The sequence below is a fragment of the Hydractinia symbiolongicarpus genome, chromosome 11 (assembly GCF_029227915.1).
Source record: "Hydractinia symbiolongicarpus strain clone_291-10 chromosome 11, HSymV2.1, whole genome shotgun sequence".
Classification (NCBI taxonomy): domain Eukaryota; kingdom Metazoa; phylum Cnidaria; class Hydrozoa; order Anthoathecata; family Hydractiniidae; genus Hydractinia; species Hydractinia symbiolongicarpus.
In genome coordinates, this window is record NC_079885.1 from 24,129,824 (window position 1) to 24,145,936 (window position 16,113).

General features: G+C 33.0%; 3 protein-coding genes across 3 annotated transcripts; 2 read left to right on the forward strand and 1 right to left on the reverse strand.

Moving 5' to 3' along the window:
* The first annotated feature begins 3,102 nt into the window (after window positions 1-3,102).
* Window positions 3,103-4,599, forward strand: LOC130613576 (uncharacterized). Its single transcript, XM_057434901.1, has one exon. The coding sequence runs from the start codon at window positions 3,103-3,105 to the stop codon at window positions 4,597-4,599; it is 1,497 nt and encodes a 498-aa protein (XP_057290884.1).
* Window positions 4,600-4,722: 123 nt separating this feature from the next.
* Window positions 4,723-7,726, forward strand: LOC130613578 (uncharacterized). Its single transcript, XM_057434902.1, has 2 exons — window positions 4,723-5,774; window positions 5,833-7,726. The coding sequence occupies exons 1-2, from the start codon at window positions 4,723-4,725 to the stop codon at window positions 7,724-7,726; spliced, it is 2,946 nt and encodes a 981-aa protein (XP_057290885.1).
* Window positions 7,727-14,605: 6,879 nt separating this feature from the next.
* Window positions 14,606-15,972, reverse strand: LOC130614761 (uncharacterized). Its single transcript, XM_057436210.1, has 2 exons — window positions 15,837-15,972; window positions 14,606-15,752 (listed from the first exon to the last, which is right to left on the reverse strand). The coding sequence occupies exon 2, from the start codon at window positions 15,606-15,608 to the stop codon at window positions 15,147-15,149; it is 462 nt and encodes a 153-aa protein (XP_057292193.1). The 5' UTR covers window positions 15,609-15,752; window positions 15,837-15,972; the 3' UTR covers window positions 14,606-15,146.
* Window positions 15,973-16,113: the final 141 nt, after the last annotated feature.

Here is a 16,113-nt window from a genome sequence, read left to right on the forward strand (position 1 = left end):
TTATTCGGAAAAAAGTTTTTAAAAGCATTTCAACATACATCTCACCCATAAAATTTAAACCACTCAAAACGCCACATATATACAAAAAAGCTGATCAATGTCAAACACAAATCTCTCTCATTGTATATGTTAAAATCAGTTAGGTTATTGCAAACCCTGCCAAAGGTTGACACAAAATGCGAAAAATAAACAATAAATTTTGCCTAAGTAGAAATTTTTATCTAAGGTGTTACAAAGGGATTGCAAGGTTAAATTATATTGCAATAAAACGTTTTTTGATATAATGCATATGGTCCTTCCTCACCAAACTTTAGACAAAATGCCAACAAAAAACGGTGTTTAAATCTAAAATTAATAAAGTCCTTTTAGCAATTTGCATGCTGTTTTACCATCAATAAAGCAAACAAAATTTCAAATCTCACATAGTATTCTGTCACAAATTTTCATAAAATATATATATAAGTCATAATGAGTCATGTTAAACAACAGCAATCAATCTGTATATAAGTTCATTTTATGTCAATTTTTGCACCAATTTTGCAACACAAAATACAAATTCTAAATAATACTAAAATCTCTTATTTTGGTCCTTCGCATACCGACGGTCTCCCACAAAAGTTTGATCAAAATGTAAAAAATGAGAGGTAACGACAAAATCAAAGTTTGCAAAATTCAATTATTTCGGTACATATATCTACTGCATATGCCCTCTAAAACAATATTTTAAGCTAAAATGCCTAAGAAAGACAGTTTGCAACAAAAATCAGTTATTTCAATAATATTGCATACACTCTTTCCTCACAAAAGCTTCACAAACTGTAAAAAAAAGAATGGTTGTAGGGAGTGCTTCTGATTCAACAAAAAAAGTTTTTTTGACATATGCATCTAGCCCTTACCCATTAAATCTTACACAAAATTTCCAAAACTATATACGATTTAGAACACATCAAATTTAAATCGAGAAGGATCAGTCATTTCGATATATTGCACCGAGTCCTCCCCAGTAAGAATTTATACAAAATATAGAAAAACAAAGCTTGCAAGGTGTAAAATTGAATTTTTCTTCTGTGTATATATATATAGTCCTTTCTCGCAAAATTAACATAAAATGTCAAAAAGGTTCAGATATAACATCTAACACAACAAAAATCAGTTCTATCAGTATATGTCATGCCATTGTCTTCCACCAAATGTTCCCCTTAAAGTTTCACAGACACAGCCTGTAAATTAAAAACAACTAAGATCAGGTATTTTGGTCTATTTCATACCATTCTGTTCCAAATAACTTATAAAATGTAAAAATTGAGTGGTAAAACAGAAATTTGCAAAATTCCATTTTTTTATATGCATGTATATTATATGCCTTCTACAGCAATAAGTTAATTCAAAATGTCAAAAAGAAGAAAAAAATAGCTTACAAAGAGTATAAAATTGAAATCAACAAAGTAGCTCTTTTGGTGTATTAAATATAAGCCATACGCACAAAAGTTTACACTAAATGTAAGAAAATGGTTGTGTTTAGTAATTCTAAATTAAGAAAAGTCAGTTCTTTTAGCATGCTGATTAAGGTTTTTGCCCACAAATTCTTACATGAAAATGTCAAAACCACAATTTGAAACAAATTAAATTTACATTTTAAAAATAAGTAATTTCTGAACTTTATTTTCAGAATATTTGGAGGAAAAGAACTTCGCAAACCAAAAAAAAACAGGAAAATGTTTAAAATCTTCAGGGTTAATAACGTTTGATGGGTTTTGTGGGAATATATATACTGGGAATCTTTAGTTTAAAGCTAGCATTAGCTAGCTACAGCAGCTAATAGCTAGTCACTTAAATATAAACTGGAGACTTAGCTAGGTATAAAGAACATGGCTACATATATATATATATATATTTCTAGCTAGCTAGCTAGTTGTTGGTGGTGGTTGGCTTTTTATGATGCTAGCTATAAAACATGTCTGGCAACAATAATATAATCAAAACTGAAAATAAAACATGAAAAAACCTTACAGAACATTGCTATGATTAATTTATAAAACCATGCTCTTCTTCAAATGTTTTTTTAAAGATTTATTTTGAATGAAAGAGTAGAGAATACTCAAAAAGAACAGCCATCTTTTTCGTAAACACAACTTCCGTTTTATGCTGGGAACTTCATTTAACAGTCCGTATGCTTTGTAAATATCTAATACCGTTTCATATGTAGCGATACCTATATATATATGCTAACATAGAGTTTTTTGGCATAAGGGTATATATATTTATATCGTTATTAGCAGCGGGTTATATATTTACAGCTTATGTGCGATTTCTATGAAGTACATCCCTAATATTTTTAGTTAAATTTTAGCGTACAACCACGTCATAAGAAAGTGACCCGTGATTTCCGTGTCGTGGACTCACAGTTTTACTCACGCAAGGGAATTAATATATAAGATATTAAAAAAGGAAAGAAGACGTGGTTGTGTGTGTTAGAAGAAACAGAGTATTATTTATTTTAAACGTATTATAAACAAACATGTTGCCTTTGGAAAAGAAGTTAAGAATAAGAAACACGTTAGTAAAAGTTATCGAAAATTACTTACGAGAAGAAATAAAACCTTGTTATGAACATTATCAAGAAGAAAAACTTACGTTATTGCAAACGTTGAACACTACCATAGAGAGCAAACTTGGAAAAATTTTAAGTATTACGGAAGAGATTTCCGAAATTATTGAAGAGGAAGATCAATTAGTAAAAGATGCTCAAGAAAGTAGTGACTTTGAAGTACGGGTAAGAAATGAACTGCTAATACTTGATCGTTTCCTAAAATCAAAACAAGATAGAAGTGACACAGTCAGTACGAGGTCAGTTAGTGCTTCAAGCTCTATTAAACTGCCAAAAATTGAAATAAAAAAATTTGATGGCGAACTAATTGGTTTTCATTTATTGATTCTTTTGAAGCAGCAGTTGACAAAAACGATCACTTGTCTAATGTTGAAAAAATGAATTATTTGTTAGGATTTGTTGTTATTTGTTGTAAATTTGTTAAAAGATCGCTTCGGAGATCCGCAAATGATAATTTCAGGACATATGAATAAACTATTAAATTGGAGCCTGTCATGGCTATTTCTGACGTTCTTAATTTACGCCAATTGTTCGATATAACTGAGGCGCAAGTGCGTAGTTTACAATCTTTAGGAGTTGAATCTCAAAACTTTGGCTCAATGCTTATACCTGTGTTATTGCAAAAACTGCCAGGAGAATTGCGTCTGATTATTAGTCGCCAACTTGGAAAAAACGCATGGAAAGTAAGCGAGGTTATGCAAGCTTTTAAAACTGAATTAGAAGCGCGAGAAAAAGTTTCAACCGGTCAGGAGGAAAGCCCTTGTTTTTCTGGTGCTTCCCTTTATGTTGGAAATCGACGGAATTTCGATGCGAAAGAGAGAAAATGTGCTTTTTGTGAAAACCCAGGGCACAAACCGCAATTTTGCTCTATTGTTTCCAAACCGACTGCGCGCTCTTCCATTTTAAAAAGGAAAGGATTATGCTTTTTATGTCTACAGTCAGGTCATGTAGCAAGACACTGCACAGTTAGATGGAAATGTTTTAAATGTAAGGGACGTCATCATGTGTCTATTTGCAATAAGGGTAATCGAGACCAGGATAGCAATGATCAGAATGAAGGTGAGGGAACTTCAAATAACGTGGCGAATACTGAATGTGATTTTAACGCAGTTTTGTTACAAACTGCGTCTGCGGAAATTTTTTCTGATGATAAAAACTGTCACAGGTTTAGAATTTTGTTTGATAGTGGCAGTCAAATGTCATACATTTCTCCGCAAGCGGCGGAAAAATTGAAATTGAAAACAATCGACAAAAAACAAATGTGTCTTAAAACGTTTGGAGGAGCTAAACAAAACAAAACTTTGGACATGGTTAGATTTACCGTTAAAACGAAAAATGACGAAGAAAATATTACGGTAAACGCGTTCGTATCCGAAATATGCTATCCTTTGACAAACCAAAACATCGAGGGTGCAAAATCTAACTACCCATTTCTGTGTCGTCTCGATTTAGCAGACAGTAATCCAAAAAATCAACCATTAAGTGTGGATATTTTGATTGGCGGGGATTATTATTGGTCCTTTATGAAAAACGACATGAAACGTAGCACCAAAGGTGGGCCCACAGCAATTTCATCAAAACTGGGATATATTTTAAGTGGCGGAGTCATGGGTACTAAATTGGATACTTCAGTGAACATTGTTAATACTCATGTTTTAAAAGTGCAAAATGAGTTGAGTGAAAATAAAACACTTGAAGACTTGGTTCAGGGATTTTGGAACATCGAGACTATGGGAATTAAAAAATCAGAAGAAAACGAAATTTCGGATCATGGTATTGAAGCAGGTGTGACATTTAAAAAAGATCGTTATGAGGTCAAGCTACCCATAAAAGATCACGATCTGCTTGAAGATAACTATGATCTTTCAAAACAAAGATTAAAAAACATGATTAAAATTTTCAAAAACAAAAGCGAATTGTTGAAACAATACGATAACATTATTCGAGAACAAGAAAGTTGTCAAATAATTGAAAAGGCACCAGATGAATAAGTTGTAGGACACACCCATTTTTTGCCGCATAAGCCAGTGATACGGGAAGAAAAAACAACTACGAAGGTGCGCATGGTTTTTGATGGGAGTGCAAAAAAAAATGGTCCTTCTTTAAACAATTGTATGGAACCTGCCCCCTCCATAGCCACGCCTTTGTTCGATGTTTTAGCCAGATTTCGAGCCAACAACATAGCTTTTATTGGTAATATAGAAAAAGCTTTTTTACAAATATCCTTGTTTCCAGGCCATCGAGACTATGTAAGATTTTTGTGGTTTAAGAACATTGATACTATAGATTTTGACAATTTTGATAATAACGTTTTAGAGGAATGGCGAATTTGTAGAGTTTTATTTGGTTTAACAGCCTCGCCATTTTTGCTGAACGCAACGCTTTTGAAACATATTAAAAATTCTGATGACATTGATCCTAAATTTACCGAACGATTTTTAAATTCTTTACATGTCGATGATTTAAATGGCGGCTCTAAAAATGTTGACGAAGGGTTTACGTTTTATTGTAAAGTTAAAGATCGTTTAGCAGAAGCAAGTTTTAATATGCGTAAATTTCAGTCCAATGCTTCAAAACTTGAAGCTCTCGTTAACGAACGTTACAAAGGGCCTCTTGAGGTAAACCATGAAGGCAACACAACAAAAGTTTTGGGATTACAGTGGCTTAAAGATAGTGATAAAATTGGGTTTAATTTTGAGGAGATAAAGCAGAAATTTCATGCGAAGCCCGATACAACGAAGCGCAACGTATTACAAGCAATAGCGTCAATTTTTAAACCACTTGGCTTGATAAATCCTATTATCGTTAAAATGAAAACCTATTTTCAAGATTTATGTATTCAGAATGTAAAGTGGGATTCTCCTTTATCGGAAGAACACTTAAAGATATGGTCAGGTATTGTGCAAGAGTTACACGAAGTCCCCTCTATTCAAGTTGATAGAAATTATTGTTATAATGATGAGAACGATCCGTATAAGTCTGTCCAATTACATGGTTTTAGTGACGCGTCTAAAGCAGCATACGGATGTTGTGTTTATATTCGATTTGAAACAGAATCCGGTAAGATTAAAACTGCTTTGGTATCGAGTAAATCGCGTGTTGCTCCAATTAAGTCACAAACCATACCTCGCTTAGAATTATTGGGAGCTTTAATGTTAGCAAGACTGTTGGATACAGTCTCCCGTGCTTTATACAATGTTTATCCAATCAAACGTTGATTCTAGTGTTGTGTATTCTTGGATTAAAAACAGTGATAAAATTTATAAACCTTTCGTACAAAATAGATTGACTGAGATAAGAAGATTATTTGATGTAAAATGCTTGAAATTAGTTGGCACTAATGATAATCCTGCCGATATTAGTTCCAGAGGTTCTTCGCCATTAAAGCTCTCCACTAGGAGTCTCTGGTTTGAGGGTCCAGGTTTTCTATCTTTACTAGAAAACGAGTGGCCGCGTCTGCAAGTTGGAGACAAGTTCTTGCCGGAGTCTTCCTGTGAAGAGAAACTTTCATTGAATGTTAATACAGAGTTCACGTGTTTAAAAAGTGACTCTGATGTAGTTAATGATCCTTGTTTATCTGAGATCATTAAAGTTGATAATTATAATAGTTTTAAAAAATTGGTGCGCGTTACGGCGTATGTATTACGATTTATAAGAAGATGTAAAGAAGAAAAGAAGAGAAATGAAAAGAAGACTACTAACACATTATTACTAACAACAAGGGAGTGGCCCGAAGATTTGTCGGTGGAAGAGATTAAGTTTGCGAAATTCAAGTGGTTAAAACTGTTTCAGTGGAAGGTCCAGAATAACAAGAATTTTGAAGTATTTCTACTTGAAGTGAAACTTGGTCTTTTTAAGGATGACGATGGAGTTCTGCGATGTAAAGGTCGTGTACAAAATTCACCTTTACCATACGACACTCGGCATCCAGTGTTTTTACCTACACAATGTGAGCTTTTGCCTCTTATTGTTTCGGATTCACATTGTGCTGTTGGTCATAATGGACCACGTGACACTCTTTGTCACGTGCGTAAACAATTTTGGATACCGCGTCTCAGACAAGTTGTTAGAAATTTATTACGTAACTGTACATTGTGTAAAAGATTTGAAAGTAAAGCGTTTACTTACCCAAGTACTTCTGCGTTACCTGATTTTCGTTTGTCGTTGAACTTTGCCTTCACAAATATTGGAATCGATTATGCAGGTCCGTTGTATATACGAGATATTTATTCACGTTCTGATGTACATAAAGCGTGGATTTGTTTGATTACTTGTGCTAGCAGTAGAGCTGTTTATTTGGATATTAGTACTGATCTGTCTGCTTCAGCTTGTGTTAATGTTTTAAAACGTTTTGTAAATAAAAATGGAGCTCCGAAAGTTATCAACTCAGACAATGGTTCTAACTTCATTAGTAAAGAAGTTCAACATTTTGCATCATCACATGGCATTAAGTGGTGTTTTAATATTGAAGCTGCCCCCTGGCAGGGTGGATATTTCGAAAGGCTAATTCAGTCTCTTAAACGTTGTTTGAAAAAAGTACTTTTTAAAACTTTAGTTGATTATGAAGAGATGTTGACTATTTTGTCAGCAATTAAACGCATACTTAATAACCGTCCTTTGACGTTTATTTACGACGATGTTAACGAAAGTCCATTAACTCCGAATCAATTAATATACGGAAAAAACGTTAGTATCGATTATGAAGAATACAATGGCGAAAAAAGTGACGAGTTGACAGTTCGCGCGAAGTACATAAAAACTGTGCTCGATCATTTTTGGAAACGTTGGTTAAATGAATACGTTGTCGATTTACGCGAATTTCACAAACAGAAGAAGAAAAAGCTACAGTCCTCTTACGAAATTGAAGTAAACGATGCTGTTCTTATACACGATGATGTTAAAACTAGAGCAAAATGGAAGATAGGTCGAGTAACGGAATTGTTGAAAAGCAAGGACGCTCGTATACGTGCAGCAAAGGTATTAGTCGCAACTTTGAACAAACTTTATCCTGTTGAACAGTCTGATCGTGACTACGAGAATGACAAGGAAGATAACGACGAAATTAAAATTGACTTTATAAACGAAGATGACATCATCGTTTTTGGTGGGGAGTGTTAATTATTTATGTATTTTTAACACGTGACTCTTAAAGCCACGTGTGACGAATGTGATGTAGATGTATACTTTTTAGATGCTTCGGCAGTACAGAAAATATTTTGTTGATATAAGACACGTTTTCATGAGTTCCTTTTTACGAGATATTACAAGTGTGTATCTAAAAGTATTTATAAATGTCTATAAGTTCTGTTGTTAATAATTTGGGTTTTTGAATTTTCCTAAAAATAAGAATTTTGTTTGTATTAATTGCATCATTTAAATTTCAAATTGTTACCCCGAATACCGTAGGATTTTAGTTTAGATAAAAGAATGATACGATTTAAAGTATCAAAAGCCTTTGAGAGATCCATGAGTACTCCTAGGGTAAACAACTTTCCGATATCACTTATTAATTCCATGACTGCATGGTCCTTTGAATTATGCTTTTGTAAACCGAATTGTTTGTTATATAAAATATTGCTTTGCCTAGGTGGTCGTACAGACGGTTATACATTATTTTTTCAATAATTTTTGAAAAGCATGGCAATACTGAGATAGGTCTATAATTAGTAACATCAGAGTTTTTTCCTGATTTAAATACTTGTATCACTCTAGCATTTTTTAGTTTATCTAGAAACTTAACGGAAAGACTAAAGACATGAAATAGAGATGGTTCAATAATGTCATAAACGTTTTTTACAATGCTTACACTTTTTTTTGGTTGTAATGATGAAAAAGCACTTTGCAATTCTTTTATGGTAAGTTCAGATTTAGTTTAAGTCCAACATTAATAAAAACAAGAAAACCTGTCGGTTTGAACACACAATCCGATCTTTTCTCGGCTAGGGGGACCTCCTCGAATGGTCGAGATGTAAATTGCTAGGACTCTGGGTTTCTATGGCTAGTAGATCAACCGAAATATGGTCATAAAAATATGTCGATGCAAGAAAAAGAACTTGTACAGAAATATGAAATAGACTTCATAAGTTAAACAATTACTAATACACTATAATAAATACAACATTTTTTCTCATTGTAACTGTGTGTTATATTATAAATAAATGAGCACAAAAACTTCTGTTCATTTCATGCATTCTTGCATTGGGCATTATGGCGTAAACTTTAGAAATTTGTGTGGTGAAATGGTATATAATTTTTAAAATAACCAAATGGCTTATAAAACGACAGAAGTTAATTTCTAAAGTTATAATTAAAGGTCACGCCCGTTCAACATTACTGTATAAGAACTACCAAGCATCATTTTAATGGATTTATAGGTATATAGGAAAATATAAACAACAGATCACCAAATTAATAAAATCCAGTTAAAAAAGTTAAAAAAAACCTACAGGTGTATTGGCAAAACATGCATTTCAAAACAAGAGAATTGTTAAAATCAATTTCAGTGTTATATTAAAAAAAAATCTATAAGAAATTTACTCTAGATGATCCTGCTTTTACAAAAAAAAAAAATTTCCTAGTCGGATTGTCACGTGGTACAAATTTCGGTTGAGAGAAAACACGGACGTTTCACGGTCAAACTCTCTCAAAAGAAGCTTTGATTAAAACTGAACAAAACGTTCGACGGTTTCTTTATCAAACTCGTTGACGTTGATTCGATGTTTTGGTGATTGAGAAGCACTTTCACCATCAACATGATTTGAAAACGCTTGTAAAGTTTGTTTTATTACAGGAGAAAAATGCATGGCTACCGACACACTTAACTTTAATTCGAAATCTTCTGTCTCACTGAGCAGCACAACTTTCTGGTCGCTTTTCAAGAAAAGCGAAAGAATTTCGTTTTTTAATCCTTCTGTCTCGAAAATCTCTATCTAAAAAAAAAAAAAGAAAATGTGTGCGATATATTTTTACATATTCATTATATAGTTATTTAACAAATCATATGATAATATAATTGGCTGAAATTTGATTTAAAGTTAAGGCAGTTCACGCTTTTCGCCGTAGTGTAAATCTACCTCACCACAATTTTTTAAAGCTATTAAAGAGAAGTGATAATTTTTTTTATTGTAAAATATAACAAGGATTTTGAGGTATTTTATAGATTTAATGCTACTGCTACTGATTATGATAATAAGTCGTTAATCTGAAAAACTCACTTAATTATGTTTTGTTTTCGAAATTATTACTTAACCCTTCAGGCGCATGTGCAGAAAAATGTTGTTGCAAGATTTTTGCAGGGAAATTTATTACTGTCGCCGTGTTCTCTATTGTTACATGTATCTTGCAACAACAAAAAACTTATCCACAAACATGTCGTTGAAGAAAAACACACACACGCTTACTTCTTGACGAGAAAAACGAAAACCGCGATACTTCAACTGAAACCAAAACACTTCGTTACCATGGAGGGATGTCGTTAACTTGTATAAAATAGGCCTGAAATTTCAAGTAAAATCTTTGATAGATTTGATGATTGAAAAGGGAAAAGAGCTCATTTCAAAGGATAACATATATGAAGCCATCATAATGATCGATTCGTATAATGTCAAAGAATGGTTGGATTGTTGCTGTAGTGTTTTTCTGGCAAATAAAAATTTAATGAAAACAAAAGAATGGAAAGATTTGATCGAAACAAATCCAAAAACCATGGCAAGATTGCTAAATTGCTACATCATAAGAAAAGAAGAAGAAGAAAAAGAAGAAGAAGAAGAAGAAGAAAAAGAAGAAGAAGAAGAAGAAGAAGAAAGAACAGAAGAAGAATATTGAGCGTACGGTTTGTAATGAAAACCATGTACCCAGGTTCTCATTTAAAATCACTGTAACACTGTCTGCGAGTTAGAACCATGAATGTAAAAACTTTTCGGAGTTATGGATATATTTAAAGAAACCACACGAATCTTACGCTGTAATCTATACTTCAGTTTTTATGCCTAATGGTCGAAGTGGCTATGTTTTCCTCTTGATTAAAATTAAAATTTGTGATTTATTACGGAGCATAGCAAAGGTCATTTCTTCATTTAATAGCCAAATATAAGTAAAAAGTAGCTACGGTGGAGAGTGTATAGGATTTTCGCGCATTTTCTCCCTAAACACAAAAATTATTAAGAATTCTGCCATTTTATCAGTGTCCCAGTAACTTTATCTGGTCATTCGTTGGTATATTTTCTCAAATTTCTGATTCAGCGAGACAAAATGTTTTTACTACGGCGATGAAGTTTTGTTGTTTTTTAAAGATGGTCTTAAGCATAGCTAGAAACGGAGTGAGATTTTTCAAGAAAGAAATGGAGGTTATGTAGCTAGTATACCACTATTTTTTAAATGTTATTAACCCCTTATTTAGCCTCACATAAACTTAAAGCTAGCTAGTACAACAGTAGCAGCTAAGCTAGCACAAACTACCAATTTAGCCAGCATAAACCATCTATTTAGGTCTAAAAAAATTCCCTAATGTTATCATCGTAAGAAAAATTCTTTGAGACAGTTTTTCGAACTAGCTACCTACGACAAATACTGCACATTGAGTGACATAATTCTGCTCTAATTAGGAATGTCCATCACAGAGCTTATGCGTGACAGTTATATCCGTCGTAAAAATAGGTTAACAGCCCCTTGTCGTATTTCATCAAATTAAACCTTTTTCGCTTTGTTAAAGATAAAACCGTTTCATCGAATAACATTGAGCACGTGGGAACTTTGTTTTTATACTTTTTGATCGAAAGAGGCACCTACAATTTTTCGCTTGCGAACCAAGGCGACCTGTCACCCGCTCCACAACCCCTTCTATATTGAATTTTGTTGTGATTTTTCAGATTAATTTTGCGAACTTTAACTTCGGGATTTCTAGAAAAAAGTTTTTATAACGATTACTAACACTTTGTGCTGGTTGCGCAATTTCAAAAATAAACACGTCGCTGTTATAATATGTTAAGAAAGTATGTTTCCTTTCCTTTAGAATAGGAAAAAAATCCAGTTCAAGGCGTTAGCAATAAAATAAAAATGAATTTTCTATATTCCTAAGAAAATTGATAGAGATAGCTACTAACCTGAATTCATCTTGCTTTCTCTCTACAACTCACAGATTGTTTTTCTAATATTTTCTCTAAAAGTTACATTAAGAGCATCCTCATAAATCACACAAGAATGACAAAATTTACAAACACTTTTTCTCTCCGCTTCTCGGCTAATGCGATTGCAGTTGTCGATTTCAGTTGAACGATATTTCGAATGTTCCCGCCATAAAACACACCTGAATGATCGATTCGCATGATATCAATGAATGGTTGGATTGTTGTTGTAGTGTTCTGCTGGCAAATAAAGATTTAATGAAAACGAAAGAATGGGGAAACGTGATCGAAACAAATTCAATTTTGTGGCCTAAACCACAAAAAAGGATGGCCAATTTTTAATGAATCCACTAAAAAAACTTTTACTGAAAAGAAATCATGTAAAATAAGGACTGCACTAGTGAAACTGTAGCAACACTTTGTAACAAAAAATGTCTGATTTTGTTTTAAATTATTTTGATTTTAGAATTATGGTCTAAATTGCATTTTGAAAATTAAAAAAAAGCATTACAAAGAGGATTAGTTTATCGGACATTTGAATCACGAAAGAAAGATCATTTGGTTTTCAATGTTATTTCCAATGTATCAAATTTTACTTAGTATTATATTATAAAAATTTATAAACAGCATGAAATATGAATAGATAAAAAATTCAGAATAGCTAATTCTTTCCACAAGAATGAGACCATTTTAAACCTTGTTTCTAAGAATTCTTAGCTCGTGCACAAGTTGTGTTTTCCATCAGCAAATTTCCTTTGTTTATCTACTCCAATTACGTTCTTGCAAAGATAGACATTTTTCTTTATCGAACCCTAACGTGTTAATACCAAACTTTAATGAGTCACATATTTACAATTTATAACTAGCCGGGGGACCGGGCGGGTTAAGCTACAAGTAAAGCTGGGTTTCCATTCAGCGATCTTGTGCAGGCGGGCGGGAAAAAATGCGCTGTGACGTAAGAATCATACAGAAATATCACTAAAACTGAGCAATAGAATGCCGAAGTTTTTTCCGCCATGAAAGTTGAAAATTTTCAACTTTTTTTTTCCGCTTACTTTTTTGAGCCAACACTTCCGTAACAACTAGTGTGCTCTCTCGTATGATACGGCATACTGTTGTTGTACTGACCCGGTAGCTTGATGCAATTGCAAATTGAAAGTGTCCAGTTGCCAATTAGCGCAAAGTGATGCAGAGACGTTCAGCAGGCGTAGTCGTGGGATGCCTGGTCCCGGATATAAAAAAATTGGAGCTACCCAGGACAGCAAGAGTTCAAACGAATATAAATCTCGAACTATATGCTGGAATTCACACTTTTATTCTCTGTCTTTAAAAATTTGTCGCACCCAAAAATTAGTAACTTGTCTTGCCATCTTTGTTTAGATTCTAGTTTTATGCCCGCTTTTTATGCGCGTGTTTCATGAGCGCACACAATGGAAATGATATTATTTTCTAATTCACGTATTCAAAAGAAAATAACTTTATTTATTTGCTTTTATTTCAAGTAATAGTAAGTATAGTAATAAATTTATTGATTTTGTCCGCCAACTTCGCTCCGTCCGCTACGTCTGCACAAAGATCGCCAAATGGAAACCGCGCTTAAATGTGTGACCCGGCATTATAGGCGCCTAAAAAGAGCCGTAAATGGTGCAGCAAATGCAAGTGGAACTCTTCAGTACAGATATGCAGTATGTCGCAAATCAAGTGAAGCGCACACAACATTATATTTTCGGGTGTAATATATCTTGAAAAAAATAATTTTTCTGCAACTTAAGCTGAAAAAAAAACACAGTTTAAAACTCGTTATTTAGCCGAATAATTTTCCGTGAAAGTTTAAAAATGAATAGTGACAATGGGCTGAGCACTTAGTACAAATAAACCATGTCGCACATGCGTAAAAATCTTTTCAAAGAAACATTATCACAACTTCGGTTTTAATAAAAACACAGGAGCCATTCAGGCAGCCATTCGTCCACCTAAAATTTTTTTTGCGGAATATGTAGTTACGCTTCCCACTTTTAAAAATAGTAAGCGGCATGTGAAGATTTCGCAGCTAGCCGTGAGACACTACATTGATAGATAACATTAAAGAGGAAAGAATTCGCCTCTGTTTTGTTCCACCACGAAACATACGGATGATGACTTAACTTTTAGTTAATTAAAATGGAACAGGGGTTTGAATAAATTTTTATATAATTTTTTGTTCAGAGACAGAGAACAAAATTTGTATTTATATAAAAAAATAATTTTTAAAAAGTAATGTATATTGAGCAAAATACAAGCATTTGAAAATTTCCATTCTTGAGTAAAAGTTTACTCTTTGATGTAATAGATGCGTTCCTTTTTACGTGGTGTCATTTGTAAAGAGTGAGCCAATGTCACAAATTTTTCGGATCTATGTACAGGGCACTTTGATTACACTCATAAGCACAAAATTTGGTACTTATAGATAAATACCACCGGGTATGTTTACAAAAGAGAACAGCGTCGACGTTGTTTGATGTTGTTGTTAGGTAGCTTAGCTACCCTATTTATTAGTTAATACTAAGTGAAACAGGTTACCCCGTATGCCAAATGCTTCTTTATAAAAGAACCTTAGAAAAATTTCCATGAGGATTACTTTCGTATTATCCAAAATTAAAAAACTTTCAAGATAAACTTTTGCGATTTTGTGATTTATAATTTTTCTAATTTCTCACAGAACTTTTTAGGTTTAAAACCGATATCAATAAAATAGAGACATCAATAAACTGTTTTTGACAGCATATCAATTTTGACAAGCTTCCTTTTCAGAAAACATTAAAAGTGATTCTCATTATTAAAATAAGTCAGATAGATAAAATGTGTCCTAGGTTTAGGACCAAATACCTTATCCAGCTCAGAGAAAGTGGGAATGTGCTTCTAAAGTACAATGCTAAATACATAATCTAAATTTTATGCCGTATAAATACAAAGTTGTTAGAAAGTTATTTTTGTGTCCACCTGGATCTGCAACACGGTTACTTGCACTAATCGTTTAGCTGTTTTAACCTGGACTGAGACTTCAGGTCTGCCTATTACAAGTTGATATCACTTCTCCCAAATTTTGTTATTTCATAAAAGGAACCTGAAAATGTACAAACATTTACTTATGAAAAATAGGTTTCTGATCCATAAAAGAAATGATTACAAGCCGAATGCGTTACCACTACACCATCTCCGTCCGTCATAATCGCAGAATTACATCAATACATTGCAGATTTTGAATTTTTTTTATTTTTGTTTTATTTGTATTTGTTTTCCCTTTTTACACTTATTTCCCCCTTTTTAGAGGAAATGTTTCTTTAGAAGAACAAAAAAAATCAAATTACAACAAAAACAGCAAAATTATTACACTGTTGTAGTTCATCAGTAGAATAGTTCGCACATTCCGTAAATTTTTATTTCTGTGGACTCTTTCGTGGACTTTGTAAAATTGGCCAACCATTATTAGACTTTGTGAAATATAATTGAAACAATCTTGCCATGGTTTTTGGATTTGTTTCGATCAAATCTTCCCATTCTTTCGTTTTCATTAAATCTTTATTTGCCAGCAGAACACTACAACAACAATCCAACCATTCATTGATATCATGCGAATCGATCATTATGATGGCTTCATATATGTTGTCCTTTGAAATGAGATTTTTTCCCTTCTCAATCATCAAATCTATCACAAGCTTCACTTGAAATTTGAAAGATATTTTGTACAAGTTAATCATTTCTCTCCAATCTAAAAATACAACTGCTTCTCCATTTCCATGTAAATACTGCACAAAATGTTGAATGGTATGTTTACCAAACTCACTCACATCAACTTTTGGACTAACGCCTTGAGGTGCTTTCTCCAGACTATTTTTCATTACGACGGAGAATTGGATGGCTGCTGTACGACTCAGTAGAAACTTTTCATTTTCACGAAGCAAAATAACTTGCTCATCATTTTGAAGAAGGTTGTTAAGAAGAGTCTTTGTTAGGTTGTTCTCTAGTTGGCGAGATAATGAAATCTAAATTAAGAAATAATGATAATAAAACCAACAAAACAAACTAATAGTTAACAAAATTGAAACATATAAGATGTATAAAATCACCTCTATCTCTCGATTTGATGTGTCGTTCGCGTAGACTATGACTTCATACACTGAAGACACTTCATGTTAACAGTCATAATCAGTTCTTAGAAAAATACGTTATATTTGAGTATCCTTTTGTTTAAAGATTATGTTATTTAACATTTGGTTTAAAAAAAATATGGCTACTCACACACACTGCAGAATTTTTTTAACTAAATTCAGTTTATAAGAAATTGAGGTTTTATATGCTTATTATTTGGATCATTCAAATAATTCAAACACAGGGATAAGGGAA